Source organism: Oncorhynchus mykiss, chromosome 28, assembly GCF_013265735.2.
Source record: "Oncorhynchus mykiss isolate Arlee chromosome 28, USDA_OmykA_1.1, whole genome shotgun sequence".
Taxonomy (NCBI): domain Eukaryota; kingdom Metazoa; phylum Chordata; class Actinopteri; order Salmoniformes; family Salmonidae; genus Oncorhynchus; species Oncorhynchus mykiss.
The window spans coordinates 10,837,112-10,854,655 of NC_048592.1; the positions used below are offsets into that span (position 1 = coordinate 10,837,112).

The 17,544-nt window shown below is 40.7% G+C and overlaps 2 protein-coding genes across 2 annotated transcripts; one reads left to right on the forward strand and one right to left on the reverse strand.

The window, feature by feature from the left end:
• The first annotated feature begins 168 nt into the window (after positions 1 to 168).
• On the forward strand, positions 169 to 5,855 carry LOC110508517 (zinc finger protein 160). The gene is made up of 2 exons (XM_021589081.2): positions 169 to 601; positions 4,449 to 5,855. The coding sequence occupies exons 1-2, from the start codon at positions 325 to 327 to the stop codon at positions 5,495 to 5,497; spliced, it is 1,326 nt and encodes a 441-aa protein (XP_021444756.1). The 5' UTR covers positions 169 to 324; the 3' UTR covers positions 5,498 to 5,855.
• Positions 5,856 to 8,103: 2,248 nt separating this feature from the next.
• Positions 8,104 to 15,763, reverse strand: LOC110508519 (peroxiredoxin-1). Its single transcript, XM_021589082.2, has 6 exons — positions 15,661 to 15,763; positions 14,805 to 14,921; positions 14,441 to 14,594; positions 10,631 to 10,753; positions 10,345 to 10,475; positions 8,104 to 9,410 (listed from the first exon to the last, which is right to left on the reverse strand). Exons 1-6 carry the CDS (start codon positions 15,722 to 15,724, stop codon positions 9,325 to 9,327), a joined length of 675 nt encoding a protein of 224 aa, XP_021444757.2. The 5' UTR covers positions 15,725 to 15,763; the 3' UTR covers positions 8,104 to 9,324.
• Positions 15,764 to 17,544: the final 1,781 nt, after the last annotated feature.

The window sequence follows — 17,544 nt, forward strand, 5'->3', positions numbered from 1 at the left end:
GAAAAGTGTCCGTCGTATTTGTATTTTCAAAAATTATTTCACTAGTAGCTAGCAGACAATAAAAACAGGTAGCTAGGCGTTTATTACTGATTTCAAATAAATATCCCATATAAGTGCATTTATTTGAAAGCGTTTGCTACTTTCTGTCGTCATTTCCGTTATCCATATTTCCGGAAGTTTTTTTTCCCCTTCCACAAACGTTGCTGTTTGCTAGCTTCGAGAAGCTGTACAATAGAAGAAACGATTATGTTATAAACATTTTACAGAGGCACTCGCACTGCACATTTGTTTCTGTGTAACAACAGTGATTTTATTTGATGAGCAATGTCTAACACCGTTTCTTTTAGTACACAAATAGGTGCAATCATGGATGTGCTAGCAAAGGCAGCTGTTGCAGAAATAACCAAATTTGTAGACGAGGGCACTGTCGTTCTACGGCTGGAAATGTGTCGGAAAGAAAATGAGATAGAAGGCCTTAAAAATAGTTTACAGCTGATGGAAAGAGAACTGAGGAAAGCTCAAAGAGAAGCAGCAGCACGAGGGACAAATGACAGGCAACATGCTGAAGGAATTCAGCTTGGGAGTGGGACCTCACAAAAAGGTGAGAGCTCACCCTTAGTTTAGTGCTGTCAAACAGGGCCCGGTTTAAAGCATCTTAAGGCTACGTTCATCGTTAGACCCATAGGATCCTATCGTACCATATACCTATGGTTCTAACGATTAACTTAGCTTCTTATACCTCGGGCAATGTACTTCAGTTGTGTAACCAGGATTTGAGTTGTAATGAGGACCGGAAGGCGCCCGACCGCTATTAAAATGCTATTTGGAAAACAGCAAAAATGACCCCGGTCATTATCACCGTTGCTGCTGTAGGTTCATTCACCTCGGTCATCTGCAAACACACTATTAGCTATACAATTGTAATGTTATACCCATAAAAGGGGGGAAATATGAGAACTGATTCACACTAACATGTAGCGTTATTAGGTAACGTTATTCTGTCAGTTGTAATGATGAATTGCATAAAATCATCAGTTATTTACATGGATATCTCTTTTCTCAAATTACATAGCTTTTGCATTTGTAGTCCTAGGCATTACTAATATACAGGAGTGAAAGTAGAGTTTATTTCTTCATGGTGCAGGAGCTCAAATGTTTTATGGGCCTAATCATAGAACTGCATGCAGAATCCCTATTAATTCAATAGGATCTCTGTGGGCCTAGCCATTGAGATTTGTAATTTAACTTTTAAAATGTATTACTTTTTATTGTGGCATAAACACAACCAGTCATCATTTGTTTTAATTATTGTGATAGGCTAATGTTTTATCGGTAAAGCATACTCCTACAATTTTTGGTCCGGGACACCGTACCACCTTACTTTTACCCCTGCTAATATATGCCTTTTAGCAGACACTTGTATCCGGAACGACTAACAGTCAAGCTCCGCATAAACAGACATCAATGAAGCAGACAGATGATTCTACTATCACATTCACATTAATTATTAAAATATTACTTACGATTCTGTATTAATATCAGTGATGTAGGGGTAAGAAAAAGGTGGGTAATGGGTAAACTATAAACGCCAGTGGGCGATCGAGATGAGACTAACAACTAGAGGTCGACCGATTATGATTTTTCAACGCCGATACCGATTTTTGCAGGACCAAAAAAAGCCCATGCCGATTTTTAGATATATATTTGTAATAATGACAATTACAATAATACTGATTGAACACTTTTATTTTAACTTAATATAATACATAAATAAAATCAATTTAGTCTCAAATAAATAATGAAACGTTCAATTTGGTTTAAATAATGCAAAAAAACTGTGTTGGAGAAGAAAGTAAAAGTTACTCCTGCCATGTTGTTTTACGTCTCAGGCCCTCGGGCATGTGCCGCGAGAAAGAGAAAGCAGGGTTAGCCCTTGCTGCTAAAAAAGCAAATCTGGGGGATGCAGGTAAACATAAACAAACCACTGTTCAAACCACTGTTCATTCGCAAAGAGGCTGGAGCGATTAGAACTCAATTAGATCAAGAATATAAGCGCACAGAGCTTTGGTCAACACTGGGAGCAATATTTAGATGTTGACCCGTAATTGATTTACTTTATTATGTTCAAAATAAACTCTGCAAAAAAAGAAAGGTCCCTTTTTCAGGACCCTGACTTACAAAGATAATTCGAAAAATCAAAATAACTTCACAGATCTTCATTGTAAAGGGTTTAAACACTGTTTCCCATGCTTGTTCATTGAACCATAAACATTTAATGAACATGCACCTGTGGAATGGTCGTTAAGACACTAACAGCTTACAGACGGTAGGCAATTAAGGTCACAGTTATGAAAACTTAGGACACTGAAGAGGCCTTTCTGCTGACTGTGAAAAGCACCAAAAGAAAGATGCCACAGGTCCCTGTTCATCTGCGTGAACGTGCCTTAGGCATGCTGCAAGGAGGCATGAGGACTGCAGATGTGGCCAGGGCAATAAATTGTAATGTCCATACTGTGAGACGCCTAAGACAGGGAGACAGGACGGACAGCTGATCATCCTCGCTGTGGCAGACCACGTGTAACTCCAACGGTACATCCGAACATCACACCTGCGGAACAGGTGCAGGATGGCAACAACAACTGCCCGAGTTACACCATGAATGCACAATCCCTCCATCAGTGCTCAGACTGTCCGCAATAGGCTGAGAGAGGCTGAACTGAGGGCTTGTAGGCCTGTTGTAAGGCAGGTCCTCACCAGATATCACCGGCAACAACGTTGGCTATGGGCACAAACCCATTGTCGCTGGACCAGACAGGACGGGCAAAAAGTGCTCTTCACTGACGAGTCGCGTTTTTGTCTCACCAAGGGTGATGGTCGGATTCTCGTGTATCGTTGAAGGAATGAGCGTTACACCGAGGCCTGTACTCTGGAGCTGGATCGATTTGGAGGTGGAGGGTCCGTAATGGTCTGGGGCGGTGTGTCACAGCATCATCGGACTGAGCTTGTTGTCATTGCAGGCAATCTCAAATCTGTGCGTTACAGGGAAGACATGCTCCTCCCTCATGTGGTACCCTTCCTGCAGGCTCATCCTGACATGACCATCCAGCATGACAATACCACCAGCCATACTGCTCGTGCTGTGCATGATTTCCTGCAAGACAGGAATGTCAGTGTTCTGCCATGGCCAGCGAAGAGCCCGGATCTCAATCCCATTGAGCACGTCTGGGACTTGTTGGATCAGATGTTTGGGGCTAGGGCCATTCCCCCCAGAAATGTCTGGGAACTTGCCTTGGTGGAAGAGTGGGGTAACATCTCACAGCAAGAACTGGCAAATCTGGTGCAGTATATGAGGAGGAGATGCACTGCAGTACTTAATGCAGCTGGTGGCCACACCAGATACTGTTACTTTTGATTTTGACACCCCCCCCCCCCCCCCCTTTGTTCAGGGACACATTATTCCATTTATTTTACACGGAACCCAAACCAGCTGCGCTCGTGCGCCATCGTGCATAAATGTATTTTGTCCCCCCACACCAAAAGCGATCACGACACACAGGTTAAAATATCCAAACAAACTCTGAACCAATTGTATTAATTTGGGGAGAGGTCGAAAATCATTAAACATTTATGGCGGTTTAGCTAGTTAGCTTGCACTTGCTAGCTAACTTGTCCTATTTAGCTAGCTTGCTGTTGCTAGCTAATTTGTCCTGGGATATTAACATTGAGTTATTTTACCTGAAATGCACAAGGTCCTCTACTCCGCCAATTAATCCACACATAAAACGGTCAACCGAATCGTTTCTAGTCCATCTCTCTTCCTTCCAGGCTTTTTCTTTTATGACTTTATTTTGCGATTGGCAACTTTCATAAATTATGTGCATTACTGCCACTGACCTCGTTCGTCTTTCAGTCACCCACGTGGGTATCTGCTTCTATAAACCAATGAGGTGATGAGAGAGGCAGGACTTGCAGCTCGATCTGTGTCAGAAATAGGAATGACTTCTACTTTAGCCCTTGGCAACACAGATGCTTGTTGGAGCGTGTGAGCAGTGGGTGCAATAATTGAATAACATAGATTTCAACATTTATTTTGCAACGCTCGCAGGCGACACGAGTGGTGTGGTCAGCCTGTTAGTCACATGTCTGTGGAACTTGTTCAGTTTATGTCTCAGTTGTTGAATCTTGTTATGTTCATGCAAATACTTACACGTGTTAAGTTTGCTGAAAATAATCCATTGACAGTGAGAGGACGTTTCTGTTTTTGCTGAGTTTATATACTTTTATTATTTTTAAAATTAGAAAAAATTACCAAAGTCCAGACCCCGGTGTCCTCATATGTAGTTACGGCCCTGCCCTCAAGTCAGGTTAATTGCACTGTACAGGATTTTGCTTTATCGCTTATTTGACACATTTCTAACAATTACATAAACCGTCTACTCTACTTCCAGGTAATGAAGAGGACCAGAAATCCAAAGCCACGCCTGTAGAGGACCCGGAGAAGTTCAATGAGCTGCAGAGCTCAGGACACCTTGTGGAGGCGAGGGGTGGACTGGAGTTGCTGGTGAAAGCAGAGCAGGTGGAAAAACATGTAGCCCAGGGAACTGTACAGGACCCAGGAATCACAGGCAGTTTGGACTTTAGAATGGATGAGAGAGATAGTCAGCTGTGGTTCTCTGTTACACAAGGACTAAGTGGGAATGATTCCACTCATCCAGATGGGTCTTACACTACAGAGAGATGCTTACAGATGTTTTCCTCTCAGGCAGATCAATATCCCGTTCCCATCACATCCCATCCTGCTTCCTGCAACTCTTTGTCTTCTGCAGAGAAACCACTTAATGACATTTTCAGCACTGTCCCAGTGAAAGTGGAGCCCGAGTGGCATCCTCTTTATCATGGCGATGCCATGTCTGAGTCCTTTCAAGCTGACCAGGGGCAGTACAGAGATACTCTGCACCCTGTTTTGATGGAGGGCTTGATTTTACAGCCTAGACTGCAGCAGCCAGGACCTTCTTCACAAGGGCTCATGAGAGCAACTGAGAACACATCTGAGTCAAACTCTCACAGCAATGAGCATATTCTTAATAAGAACAGATTGAAAACAAAAAGAATGGTCAACGTTTGGAGAGCTGTACCAAACCAAAAAGTGTTCATATGCTCATTGTGTGGAAAGAGCTTCCACCGCCACTGTCAACTTGAAGCACACCAGCACTCTCATGCTGGAGTCAAACCATATAGATGTCTTGAGTGTGGGAAAAGTTTTACGCAGAAAACCAGACTTAAGTCCCATCAGAGTGTTCACACGGGTGAGAGACCTTTCAGTTGCAGACTCTGTGGCAAGATGTTTGCAAGGCAGGACAACTGCCAAAGACATGAGCGATTTCACAGTGGACAAAAGCCATTTAGTTGTGTGCAGTGTGGTAAAAGTTTCACGGTTCTCGGTAACCTCAAAATACATCAAAAACATCAATGTAAATTTGCCAATGTAAGAATGTAAGACCATGTTGTTCAGTGTTTTCCTCAGCGTTGTACAGGTAACCCTAACTGTGTCTTCTTGAAAAACATGTTTAACAATTATTTCACCCTACTACTAACAACTCAAGAACTTCCAATTTTGTTTTTTTCATCTTGATGTTTATTTAGGAAATTACAGAGCTCAAAAAAGGGATGCCGTATTAGAATGGCAATTTGCCTGGAATTTTTACTAATCTCAACAATATGACATAAATCACTTGATATGCTTCAAGGGCTTTATAGGAAGGTAAGCGTTGTTAAATGAGGATGTCAAATTTGAACAAATAATTGTCATTTTGTGTGTCATACCATGAATATTAAATGACATCGAATTGAATGGATTTTCAGGTTGTATATAGTGCAATCGGGGCCGGCTCCAGGCATAAGCGGTCACTTGAGGCTCCTGGGGGGGGGGGCACACTGTCGTGGTCTCAACTTAGTTACTATTGAGAGTAAGAATAGTAAAATATACCAGGTGCAATTTAGAAATGTGCTTGTGCAACAGCAGATGGTTCTCTTGTTAATTCAGTCAATCAATTTGCTGACAATTACGGAGGAGCTGCACCAGGATTACACGTGCGCAAACCGTGAACAGGACGTCAGCGCTGTGACTTTACCTGCGTGCGTGGAATTAGATCAGTAGCACTTGGTCTCTTCTGCAAGGAATATATTGACTTGGCGTCCAATATGGGTAGACCAGTGGAGGCTGCTGAGGGAGGACGGCTCATAATAATGGCTGGAACGGCGCAAATGGAATGGCATCAAACCATGTGTTTGCTTTATTTGACACCATTCCGCTCCAGCCATTACCACAAGCCCGTCCTGCCCAATTAAGGTGCCACCAACCTCTTGTGGGGTAGACTATATGATAACAACCATCTGCAGTCAATTAACCTCGCCCATTAATCAACAATCAATTGAACAGTAGCTGGCGATACTCTGCGGGCCATAAGAAATGCACATCAATTGATTTTGTTGAAAAAAAACAACGAGGAAGAGGCAAAGCGAGAGGGTTCTTTGGAATTACTTTTGTGCCTTTAATTTCAAGCAAACCTTTTGAATTCGAGAACAAATTTCTTAGTGTTACACGAAAAATGATGATATTGAAAGCAAAACATTAACCCAATAGTATTGAGAGCAGAATAAATAATATTGAAAGGCAAGAACAAATGAATTGTAAATTAATGCAAAAAATATATATATGAATGCCCCCCAATTTTTTGGGGTGAAACATGTTTTCAATGATTGCGTGATTGCGATGAAATGCTTCCATCTTTGCCTGCAATTTTTGGTTATGTTACCTTGTCCTTTGCTTTTGCTGCCTTTTTTTGCAGTTGCAAAGTTTTGGCACATTCATTTAATTTAAGCTGGTTTATGAGGGAGCCTAAGATGATGCTATTCTATTGGTCAACCAGTTTTGGAGTGATAGGCCAGCCTCACTCAATGATCCAGTTTGTTTAAGTCCTAGCTACATATACTGTATACAAAAGTATGTGGACACCTCTTCAAATTAGTGGATTTGTCTATTTCAGCCACACCCGTTGCTGCGTGTATAAAAATGAAAATGTGTCTCCATAGACACACATTGGCAGTAGAATGGCCTTACTGAAGAGCTCAGTGACTTTCAACGTGGCACCGTCATAGGATGCCACCTTTCCAACAAGTCAGTGTATCAAATTGCTGCCCCGGTCAACTGTAAGTGCTATTATTGTGATGTGGAAATGTCTAGGAGCAACAACGGCTCAGCCGCAAAGCGCAAGCGTCGGCTGGAGTGGTGTAAAGCTCGCCGCCATTGGACTCTGGAACAAATTCTCTGGAGTGATGAATCTAGCTTCACCATCTGGCAGTCCAACGAACAAAACTGGGTTTGGCAGATGCCAGAAGAACGCTACCTCCTCCAGTTTGGAGGAGGAATAATGGTCTTGGGCTGTTATTCATGGTTCAGGATAGGCCCCTTAGTTCCAGTGCAGAGAAATCTTTAACGCTACAGCATACAATGGCATTCTAGAAGATTCTGTGCTTCCAACTGTGGCAACAGTTTGGGGAAGGCCCTTGCCTGTTTCAGCATGACAAATGCCCTCGTGCACAAAGCGAGGTCCGTACAGAAATGGTTTGTTGAGATTGGTGTGGAAGAACTGCAAAGAGACCTGACCTCAACCCCATCAATCACCTTTGGGATGAATTGGAACGCCGACTGTGAGCCAGGCCTAATCGCCCAACATCAGTGCCCGACTTCACTAATGCTCGTGGCTGAATGGAAGCAAGTCCCCACAGCAATATTCCAACATCTAGTGGAAACCCTTCCCATAGGAGTGAAGGCTGTTATAGCAGCAAAGGGTGGACCAAGTACATATTAATGTCCATGATTTTGGAATGAGATGTTTGATAAGCAGTTGTCCACATACTTTTGGTCATGCAGTGTATCATGTCTAGCTGCATTGTAGCTAAATTCACCATAAAACAAAACAGAATTGCAAACTAAATTGGTAAATTAACCCAGATTTCAATTTCATTGTAAGTCATACAAAAAGTCATTAACAAACATGTTAAGTTTGTTTTTCTGATAATCTGTCAAGGAAAAAAAAACTGTTTGCTCTGTAAGTTTTTATTTAGAAGATGAAAGGACATTTGAGTAGTTTGTTTTTCACTGTAAAAAAAACAAAAGTTTTCTCCTCACTTTTTTCCAGTAAAGCTGCTTTTCCTCATTTCAGACTGTGGCCTAAAGATAAAAACTATGTTACCAAAATGATACAACAGAAAACAATAGGGTGACATCATTAGCTAGGCTTCCATCTAACTGGTGACAGATTTTCATGTGAATATTCTAAAATCTGCATGAATAAAATATGCACCTTTTCTTACCAGAGATGTGTTTCCATCACATTGACTTGTCGCGGATAAAAATCTGTGCAAGATGACGTAGTGCACATAAAATTTACTTTAGCAATTCTATTCCCATGTACCAAATAAAATATACAAGTTAAATGTGTTTCCAACTCTACTGACGGTTTTGTAACAAAGAATGTTGCCTTATGTAGCGAATGTGCCCACTCTGGTATTGGCACGTGCGCTACAGCCAACAGCTTGCAGATACAGTGCTGGTATAGCCTACACATGAGGTTAGTATGGACAAAAGAGCGAGATTATTTTAATTTGTCAAACGGCAGCCAAACATCGATCAACATGTCACCAGAATAAGACCCTCAATATGTATTGGAAAGGAGCATCAAGCTCACCAACTGGCATATTCACCACCCTGTGAAGTTCATAACTTATTTCATCTGTAGCCTAATAAACTGCATGCTTCCCCGAGTCGTGGTGGGAGGACCACACATGTCATCACATGACTCCCAAATTGACTTTGATAGGATGGTGACAATAATTAAAATACATATATTATATTGAAATTCGCGCATAAAAGCCTTTCCACTGCCATTTCTCTCATAATACATTTTACAGACAAAAACGATACCACCATGTCTAGCGTATATTGTTTTGTCGTCATTTGGAAAGTTTACCGACAAATTCAGTTTCCATCAGATCTGTCGTGACATTTTTCAACCGACGTACTTTACTCGCATAAAAAAGGTTGGATGGAACCTGGTTAATGACACTAAAACCTCTCCAACACAATCTAATCTAGATTCTTTGGTCATAATTTCTATCTAAACACATGACAGATAATGGGATGCTGATGACATTGTTCTACAGTTCCCAGGCACATAGATAGTGAAGCGCAGTAGCCTATTGTTCTATTGAAATGTACTGTAATTCTAGTTGTCCTACAACAGGCTGCAGACACTCATCGTCTTAGTGCTGCTTGGAGAAGAAGTCTTTGCTCTTCTGGATGTCGGGCTTGATGGTGTCACTTCCTGGTTTCCAGCCGGCGGGACAGACTGAGAAAACACCAGAGAAGAAGTGTGAGTGTCAGGACAGTGCAGTATGATAAACAAAACACTTTGAACCTGAGCTTGACATTTTTACACATTCTGACATCTATCAGCCTAACATTCTCAGCTGTTACAAACATAGAATGTTACCTTAAAAGAGAGTTGTAATAGTGCTCTAAATACTGTTCACATAGTGCAGGTATCATCAACTGGCAGCACTTGGCCTCCCAAAATTTTCTGAGCCCCAAAAAGCTTTTTGGACATGTATAACTAAAATCAATAGGAATTCACCTCAAAATGATTTTAATTTAGGAAATCTATAACTAAACATTTTAAATCAAATTCAAATGTATTTGTCACATACACATGGTTAGCAGATGTTAATGCGAGTGTGACGAAATGCTTGTGCTTCTAGTTCCAACAATGCAGTAATAAATAACCAACGAGTAATCTAACAATTCCAAAACTACTACCTTATACACACGTGTAAAGGGATAAAGAATATGTACATAAAGATATATGAATGAGTGATGGTACAGAACGGCATAGGCAAGATGCAGTAGATGGTATAGAGTACAGTATATACATATGAGATGAGTAATGTAGGGTATGTAAACATTATATTAAGTAGCATTGTTTAAAGTGGCTAGTGATATATTTTTTTACATCAATTTCCATAATTTTTTGTTTTTGTCAAATACAGTATCTGTTTGGGCTTCTTGCGTACAAATGATTTCTAATTATGTTCCAGTCCCCGGACCATCTGCTCAAGAAATAAAATTGGCCCGCGACTGAATCTAGTTGATGATCCCTGACATAGTGTATGTCTTTTGACGGTACATCGTAAAATATGTCACTGCAAAAGGTTAGCCTGATTCTGTGTAGGATAAGGAGGCATCGTCTTTTAGAAAACAAAAAGAAAACAGGGTTAGTTATGTACCCTCTCCGTGTTTGTCAGTGAACTGAAAGGCCTGCACCAGACGCAGGGTCTCGTCGATGGAGCGTCCCACTGGAAGGTCGTTGATGGTGATCTGCCTCAAGAGGCCCTTGGCGTCAATAATGAATAGGCCCCTGAAAAAACAAGTAGGTTATAGATTGAGTCATTTATGCTTGTGTTAGTCTTGTTTTGCACGTAGTCTTATGTTGGGCACATTACCCAGGTTTTGTCCCAGTCGGTCATAGAAACACTGAACTTTGACCCTTGAACTTGTCCGGTGTGAACCCACCTGTAGGCAATGCCCTCGTCCTCCTTCAGCACCCCGTAGTCCGTGGAGATGGAACGCAGTGTGTCGGCTACCAGAGGGATCTTCATTGGACCCAGACCGCCCTGCTTACGAGGTGTGTTGGTCCTGTAAGAACACACGACGAGACGGAATTTAGTATTTTTTTGTGTGTCTGAGACCAAGCGTCCCTGCCAGCTGTGGTATACAGACGGACGTGCATAGTAGTAAACAGGTTTATGTATGCCGGTCCTCTGAATAAAAAATATATATATTTGGACACTGAAGTTTTAGCCTACTCTAGTAACTGAAATATGTACACTGACTGTAGGCCTATAACTCTCACATGTAGCCTAATATAATAGTATTGCAGTAAAATGATACACCAAATGATGATTTAGTATCAGAAATAGGAGTGGAGAAATGTGATTTATTTATTTCAGCATCTTTGGACCGTGCAAACGTGTGGTATTTGTGGATCTACTTTACTGTTTTGTGAATGCCTTTTCAAATGGATTTCACTACTCGTGCTATGGGGCCTCTCCGAGTTAGGATAGGAAGGTTCTCCGTTTATATGCACCGAAGCTGCGCCAACGTCAACCTGCTGTCTCCATTTGCTGGGGAAGGAGACTTTAGGTTTTGGTGGGAGAGAAAGAGGGGTGACCTTTTTTGTTCAAATGTATTGATTTTTCCTCGCTTTTTTCATCAGTTTTCTCTGTCTTTGCACACCTTTTTCCTTTCAATATTGTAGATGGCTAACAAAGCTAATAATTGTAATAGGTAGGCCTAATCCTATAAAGTTTTTATCTTGGAATACTAAAACAATGAATAATCCTGTCAAGAGGTCTAGGATCTTCTCCCTTTTGAAAAGCTAAAAGCTGATTCACGCATTAAAGATCACTCAAGGCTACAAAACTCCAGGTTCAGTCAGGTTTTCCCATTCAGACTTTAACTCCAAAGCCAGAGAGGTTGCAATTTTGGTTAGTAAAATAATATATTTCTCTACTACTAATGTTATTTCAGACAGTAACGAGAGATATTTCATCATAACTGGCACCATTTGGCACACACCTGTAGAATTGGACAATGTATATGCTCCCAATTTTGATGATGATGAATTTGCCAAATTGGTTGCTGTGGAAAATCCCTTCTCTGAACACCCATCTTTTGATATTTGGCGTGGATCTGAATTGTGTTATTAGCCCGGCTTTAGACCACTCCAACCCCAGAACTATGTCTCCTGCTATGTCAAAGTCCTTCTCAGGTTTTATGGTTCAGAATGGGTGTACAGATCCCTGGAGATGTCAGAATCCCCAGGCAGTGTTCTATTTTTTCTCACATGTACACCATTATTTTTCTCGTATTGACTACTTCTTTATTGATCATAAGTTACTTCCAAATGTCACCTCTTCTGAATATTTACCCATGGTCATTTCTGACCGTGGACCTTTAGCCCTCGACATCCTATCAGGACAAACTCGTACTCCTCTCTGTTGGAGATTCAATTATCTTCTCCGGTCTGTTGCAGACGTCTGTAACGTTATTTCCACTTCTATTGATGATAAATTATTTTCAAATCAGACAAGCTCAACCTCTCATTCTCTCTTATGGGAATCACTTCAGGCCTTTTCTTATTTTTCTCATTTAAACAAAACTCGGAAAGCTAAACTAGAAGAACTCACTAAAGCCATCCTTGACTTAGACCACCAATATGCCTTGACGCCATCTCCAGAGCTGTATAAGCAACGCTTGAATTTACAATCTGAATTCAATCTCTTGTCCACTACAGACGCAGAACGGTTACTATTGCATTCATGTGGTACCTACTATGAACATGGCAAGTCATCTGCTCGCACACCAATTTAAACGCAGCGCTGCTAGCCGTCTGATTCCCCAAATGAAAGATTCCTCTCATAGCTTGATTTCTGACCCTACGGGGATCAATGACACCTTCAAATCCTTCTATTCCTGTAAACGTCTGAATTTCCATCAGATACTGCCAATATTTTCGGGTGAACTGGAGACTCCCACAGTTGAGGCTGAAACTGTAGATTACCTTGATTCTCCTCTCAGCCTTGAAAAAGTTATTCAGTCTATCAAGTCAATGCAGAGCAGAAAACCTCCAGGGCCCGATGGGTTTCCAACGGAGTTCTTTAAGAAATTCCATACCAAGTTAGCCCCTTTACTTGTATCTATGTATAATGAATCACTTGAACGTGGCTCGCTGCCACCTACCCTAACACAGGCTTCAATAGCGCTTCACCTTAAGAAGGGGAAAGACCCCACTTCCTGTTCTTCATTTAGGGCCCTAAGTCTCCTTAATGTGGATGTAAAGGTGCTGGCGAAGGTGATAGCAAGGTGTCTGGAAGTAGTCTTACCAGGACTCATATCACAGTAACAAACCAGCTTTATAAAAGGACAGAATTTTTTAAATATTCAGACGGTTTAACATGATTTATTCTAAACAATTCTCCAACTCCCCTGAGGTGGTAATCTCCCTAGATGCAGAGAAGGCATTCGACAGAATTGAATGGGAGTACCGATTTGCTACTGTTACATTTTTTTTTTGACTTGGGAACAAATTTAGCTCATGGATCCATCTCTTGTATACATCTCCCCAGGCCAGTGTCTGTACCAATGTCAACCGTTCTGACTCTTTTGTCCTGGAACGTGGGACAGGCTGCCCCAATGTCCCCTTTGTTATTTGCCGTCGCCATTGAGCCACTTTCAGTAGCTTCACGGGCATCCTCCTCTTTCCAAGGTGTAACACAGGAAGGAGTTGAACATAGGTTGTCATTATATGCAGATGATTTGTTACTCTATGTAACTAACCCTGTAACCTGTTTACCTTCTATCCTTTCTATTCTGGAGAACTTTGGCTCCTTCTCTTGGTTACAAGCTGAAACTCCAGAGAAGCGAGTGCTTCCCACTCAATCCAGCAGCGCTACAGTTCCAGCAGACCGACGTGCCTTTTTAGCTCTGGTATCAAATACCTTGGAGTTGAACGTAACTTGTTCATTACATGCTCTTTTTTTCTGCAAACTTTGCTCCCTTCCTTATGCAAATGAAATCTGATTTTCAGAGATGGGGGTAGCTTACCACTATCACTTATAGGAAGGATTAATGCTGTAAAAATGAACAGTTCACCCAAATAACTATCCATTTCAATCTATCCCATTGTCTTTTTTTTTGTTGTTGTTGTTTTTAAGTCAATCAATCAGGCTGTTACCACATTTATCTGGGGAGGAAAGGTACCCAGAGTCAGTAGATCTTAACTTCAGAGATGCAAGTTTAGTGGAGGTCATGCACTATCCAACTTTGTATACTATTACTGGGCAGCCAACTTGTTACTGTATACTATTATACTATTACTGGGCAGCCAACATTTTACTGTATACTATTATACTATTACTGGGCAGCCAACATTTTACTGTATACTATTATACTATTACTGGGCAGCCAACATTTTACTGTATACTATTATACTATTACTGGGCAGCCAACAGAATTGCCATTCTGGTTACATGCTCCAGATACCCCATGGTAATACCTAGAGGCACATTCTTGTATTTCTGCTTCTCTTCCTGCCCTACTCCGCTCTTCTGAATGTGTTATTTGGAGGAAGGAAGGAAGGCTGGTTGGGATATGGTCAAATCTGTGTACTTACATTGATGTACATTTTGTAAAACTTGAATAAAAATACTTTTGAAAAATGAAATGAAAAGATCACTGCACAAGCTTTATCTTGTGCACTTATCTTGCGTCACCTAGGATGAAATCTTCATAAGGCAAAATAATTGTGCAAAAGACTCGTACCAGGCAAGATGGCAGAAGTGGGAGTCAACAGAGGCACCAATGACCTCGCAGCCGATCTTCCTGAACTCCTCGGCAGCATCACTGAAGGCGATGATCTCAGTGGGGCACACAAAGGTGAAGTCCAGCGGGTAGAAGAAGAACACCACATACTTCCCTGCAGGCAAGCGGCACAAGACACACCATTAGACAAACCTAGCAAGTTGCGGAGCCTGGAAGCGCATATTCAATGTAACTCAAATCTTATCCGACAGGCTTATAGGTCATTGCTGTATTATCGAACTTTAAGAACCGGTCACAAAGCCGACCACACAGATACAAAACAAAGGACAGTGCCAAATACTATGAAGCGTAACAGTAGGTCTACCTCTGTAGTTGGAAATGCTGAGGTCTTTAAACTGTCCATCTGGCATGACTGCTGTGGCCTTGAAGTCAGGGGCCAGATGCCCGATGCGCGCTTTACCTGCAGCCATCTTCAGTTTCACTGGAGGGGGAGGAAGATAAATTGAACTAAATTGAATTATGTATGCTGTCAATGTACAGTATGCACCACTCATGGTAGTACACAAAAAGCACGAAGACAACTGGACATAAAAGATGAACTGGGATGCTCTCTCCATCCTCTTTCTATACATTTTCAGCATTGAAGCTATAATGTGAAAAATAACTGAAAACAATACAGGCAGGAATAGGAAATTGATTCTATAGAAGATTTCACTTCTTTCATGAGCAACACCTAATCCACAGGTGTTTCCTAAATGGCCATTTCTGTCTTTATTTTAAGCATTAATCACATAGTTCAACAGGCTGTTCTTGCCTGGCAAGTGTTAAAACCTTTTACTATTTTGCACACGCAGTCAGTCCTATTTCGTAAACCTGCATTCGTTTTTTTCTCGACATTGATTTTTTCCCCTCACCTGATTTTTTTTATTCCAATATTCCATTGAACAAATTAATTATGTAGGCCACTTGGACATCATCCCCCCCAAAAAAACTATTGTAAAGATAAACAAACGCATTTATTCTGTCATCAATGGAAATGTAGGCTACAAGTTTAATGCCGGAAAGATTGCACACAAATTAAATGATAAGGTAATAAAGGTCAGAAACTATTAGTCATCGTATGGCTAAGTTTTCACTTTCTTTTTTTGGAATGACCGAAAACATGCTTTAGCCTATATATTTCATGATATATTGAAAGCGTAGCCCTACAAAACACATACCTCTACCTTGATCCTTACAGCAGCAGCTTGAGATGCGGAGTGCGAAGAGTGAGATTCCTCGCATGGAACTATATACAGCAGCTCAATTCTCGCGATGTTAGAACACTGCCAATGGCCACATCCCATTCTTAATGAAAATAATAATACAAATAAATAAATTAACAACAATTCAATACAGGAAGTACATATGAGAACACAAGTATATATAAATAATATCCAAAGGACAATTGGGCTAGGGGTTACAATATCACATTACACAAGGACCTTAAGGGACATACATAGAATTATAAGTGTAACATCTTTTTTGTTAGCAGAGAATTTAATGGTCTTAAAATATAGTTAAATGTGTTTTTGTAAGGTAAGAACATGTGTGTTTTGTTTGTAAATTTGTATTTGTGAATATGAAATTTGGCCAAAAGAATAATGAAATTAATTACATGAAATTGTTCAAACTTATTTGTATTGTAGGTAAAATATCCAAGCAGTACATTTCTCCACAATAGTGTAAAATCTTCATAAATGTGTTCAATTATAAATCTACTGATGTCTTGCCACAGTTTCCTTACGAATACAATGCCAAAAAAGATGCAACATTGTTTCTGGGTGGTCATTTGAGTTTGCTTTCCTTAAACTTCTTCACATAGTGGTTGGCAGGATATTATTTATGACATTTTTTAAAGGAAACTTCCTTAATTTAGTGAACAAGTAGGTATGTGTGTGGCAACATCCAAACTTTTTTCCAATAAATATGATCAATAAAAACTTTCCAATAAGGCATTGCATAAGGTATAGACAGACACAACATCCTGCTGAAACAAGGTTCGTATCGCTCTGTTGTTGAATGGACCACAAGAGAAACAAATCTTTCCTACTTATGAGTCAACAGGGTTAATGCACTTTGGTGCAAAAAGTGCAAATCAGGTAAGCTCTGAGGGCAAGGTCTTGACACGTTCCTGAATAATAAAGCAACACCTGAGGGAATGGCATTTAAAACTATTGCAAACTCTTTAGGTGTTACAGGGATCTTGTAAAGAGATAAGAATTCCTTATAACTAAGTTAAAAAAAACTCTGCATTTACAGTTGTCAGAAGTTTACATACACCTTAGCCAAATACATTTAAACCCAGTTTTTCACAATTCCTGACATTTAATCCTAGTAAAAACTCCCTGTCTTAGGTCAGTTAAGATCACCACTTTATTTTAAGAATGTGAAATGTCAGAATAATAGTAGAGAGCATGATTTATTTCAGCTTTTATTTCTTTCATCACATTCCCAGTGGGTCAGAAGTTTACATACACTCAATTAGTATTTGGTAGCATTGCCTTTGAATTGTTTAACTTGGGTCAAACATTTCGAGTAGCCTTCCACAAGCTTCCCACAATAAGTTGGGTGAATTTTGGCCCTTTCCTCCTGACAGAGCTGGTGTAACTGAGTCAGGTTTGTAGGCCTCCTTGCTCGCACATGCTTTTTCAGTTCTGCCCACAAATTTTCTATAGAATTGAGGTCAGGGCTTTGCTTCCTTGCTGAGTGGCCTTTCAGGTTATGTCGATATAGGACTCGTTTTACTGTGGATATACAGTAGATACTTTTGTACCCATTTCCTCCAGCATAATCACAAGGTCATTTGCAGTTGTTCTGGGATTGATTTGCACTTTTTGCACCAAAGTGCATCTCTAGACAAAAGGAGACAAAACACGTCTCCTTCCTGAGCGGTATGACGGCTGCGTGGTCCCATGGTGTTTATACTTGCGTACTATTGTCTGTACAGATGAACGTGGTACCTTCAGGTGTTTGGAAAATGCTCCCAAGGATGAACCAGACTTTTGGAGGTCTACAATTTATTTCTGAGGTCTTGGCTGATTTCTTTTGATTATCCCAATATG

Coding starts and splice junctions, on each gene's coding strand:
- LOC110508517 (XM_021589081.2), top strand. CDS start 325: ATGTCTAACACCGTTTCTTTTAGTACACAAATAGGTGCAATCATGGAT. Junction 602..4,448: donor GAGTGGGACCTCACAAAAAG/GTGAGAGCTCAC, acceptor CTCTACTTCCAG/GTAATGAAGAGGACCAGAAA.
- LOC110508519 (XM_021589082.2), bottom strand. CDS start 15,724: ATGCGAGGAATCTCACTCTTCGCACTCCGCATCTCAAGCTGCTGCTGT. Junction 14,595..14,804: donor CAGCATTTCCAACTACAGAG/GTAGACCTACTG, acceptor GCTTGCCTGCAG/GGAAGTATGTGGTGTTCTTC. Junction 10,476..10,630: donor GACGAGGGCATTGCCTACAG/GTGGGTTCACAC, acceptor TTGTTTTTTCAG/GGGCCTATTCATTATTGACG.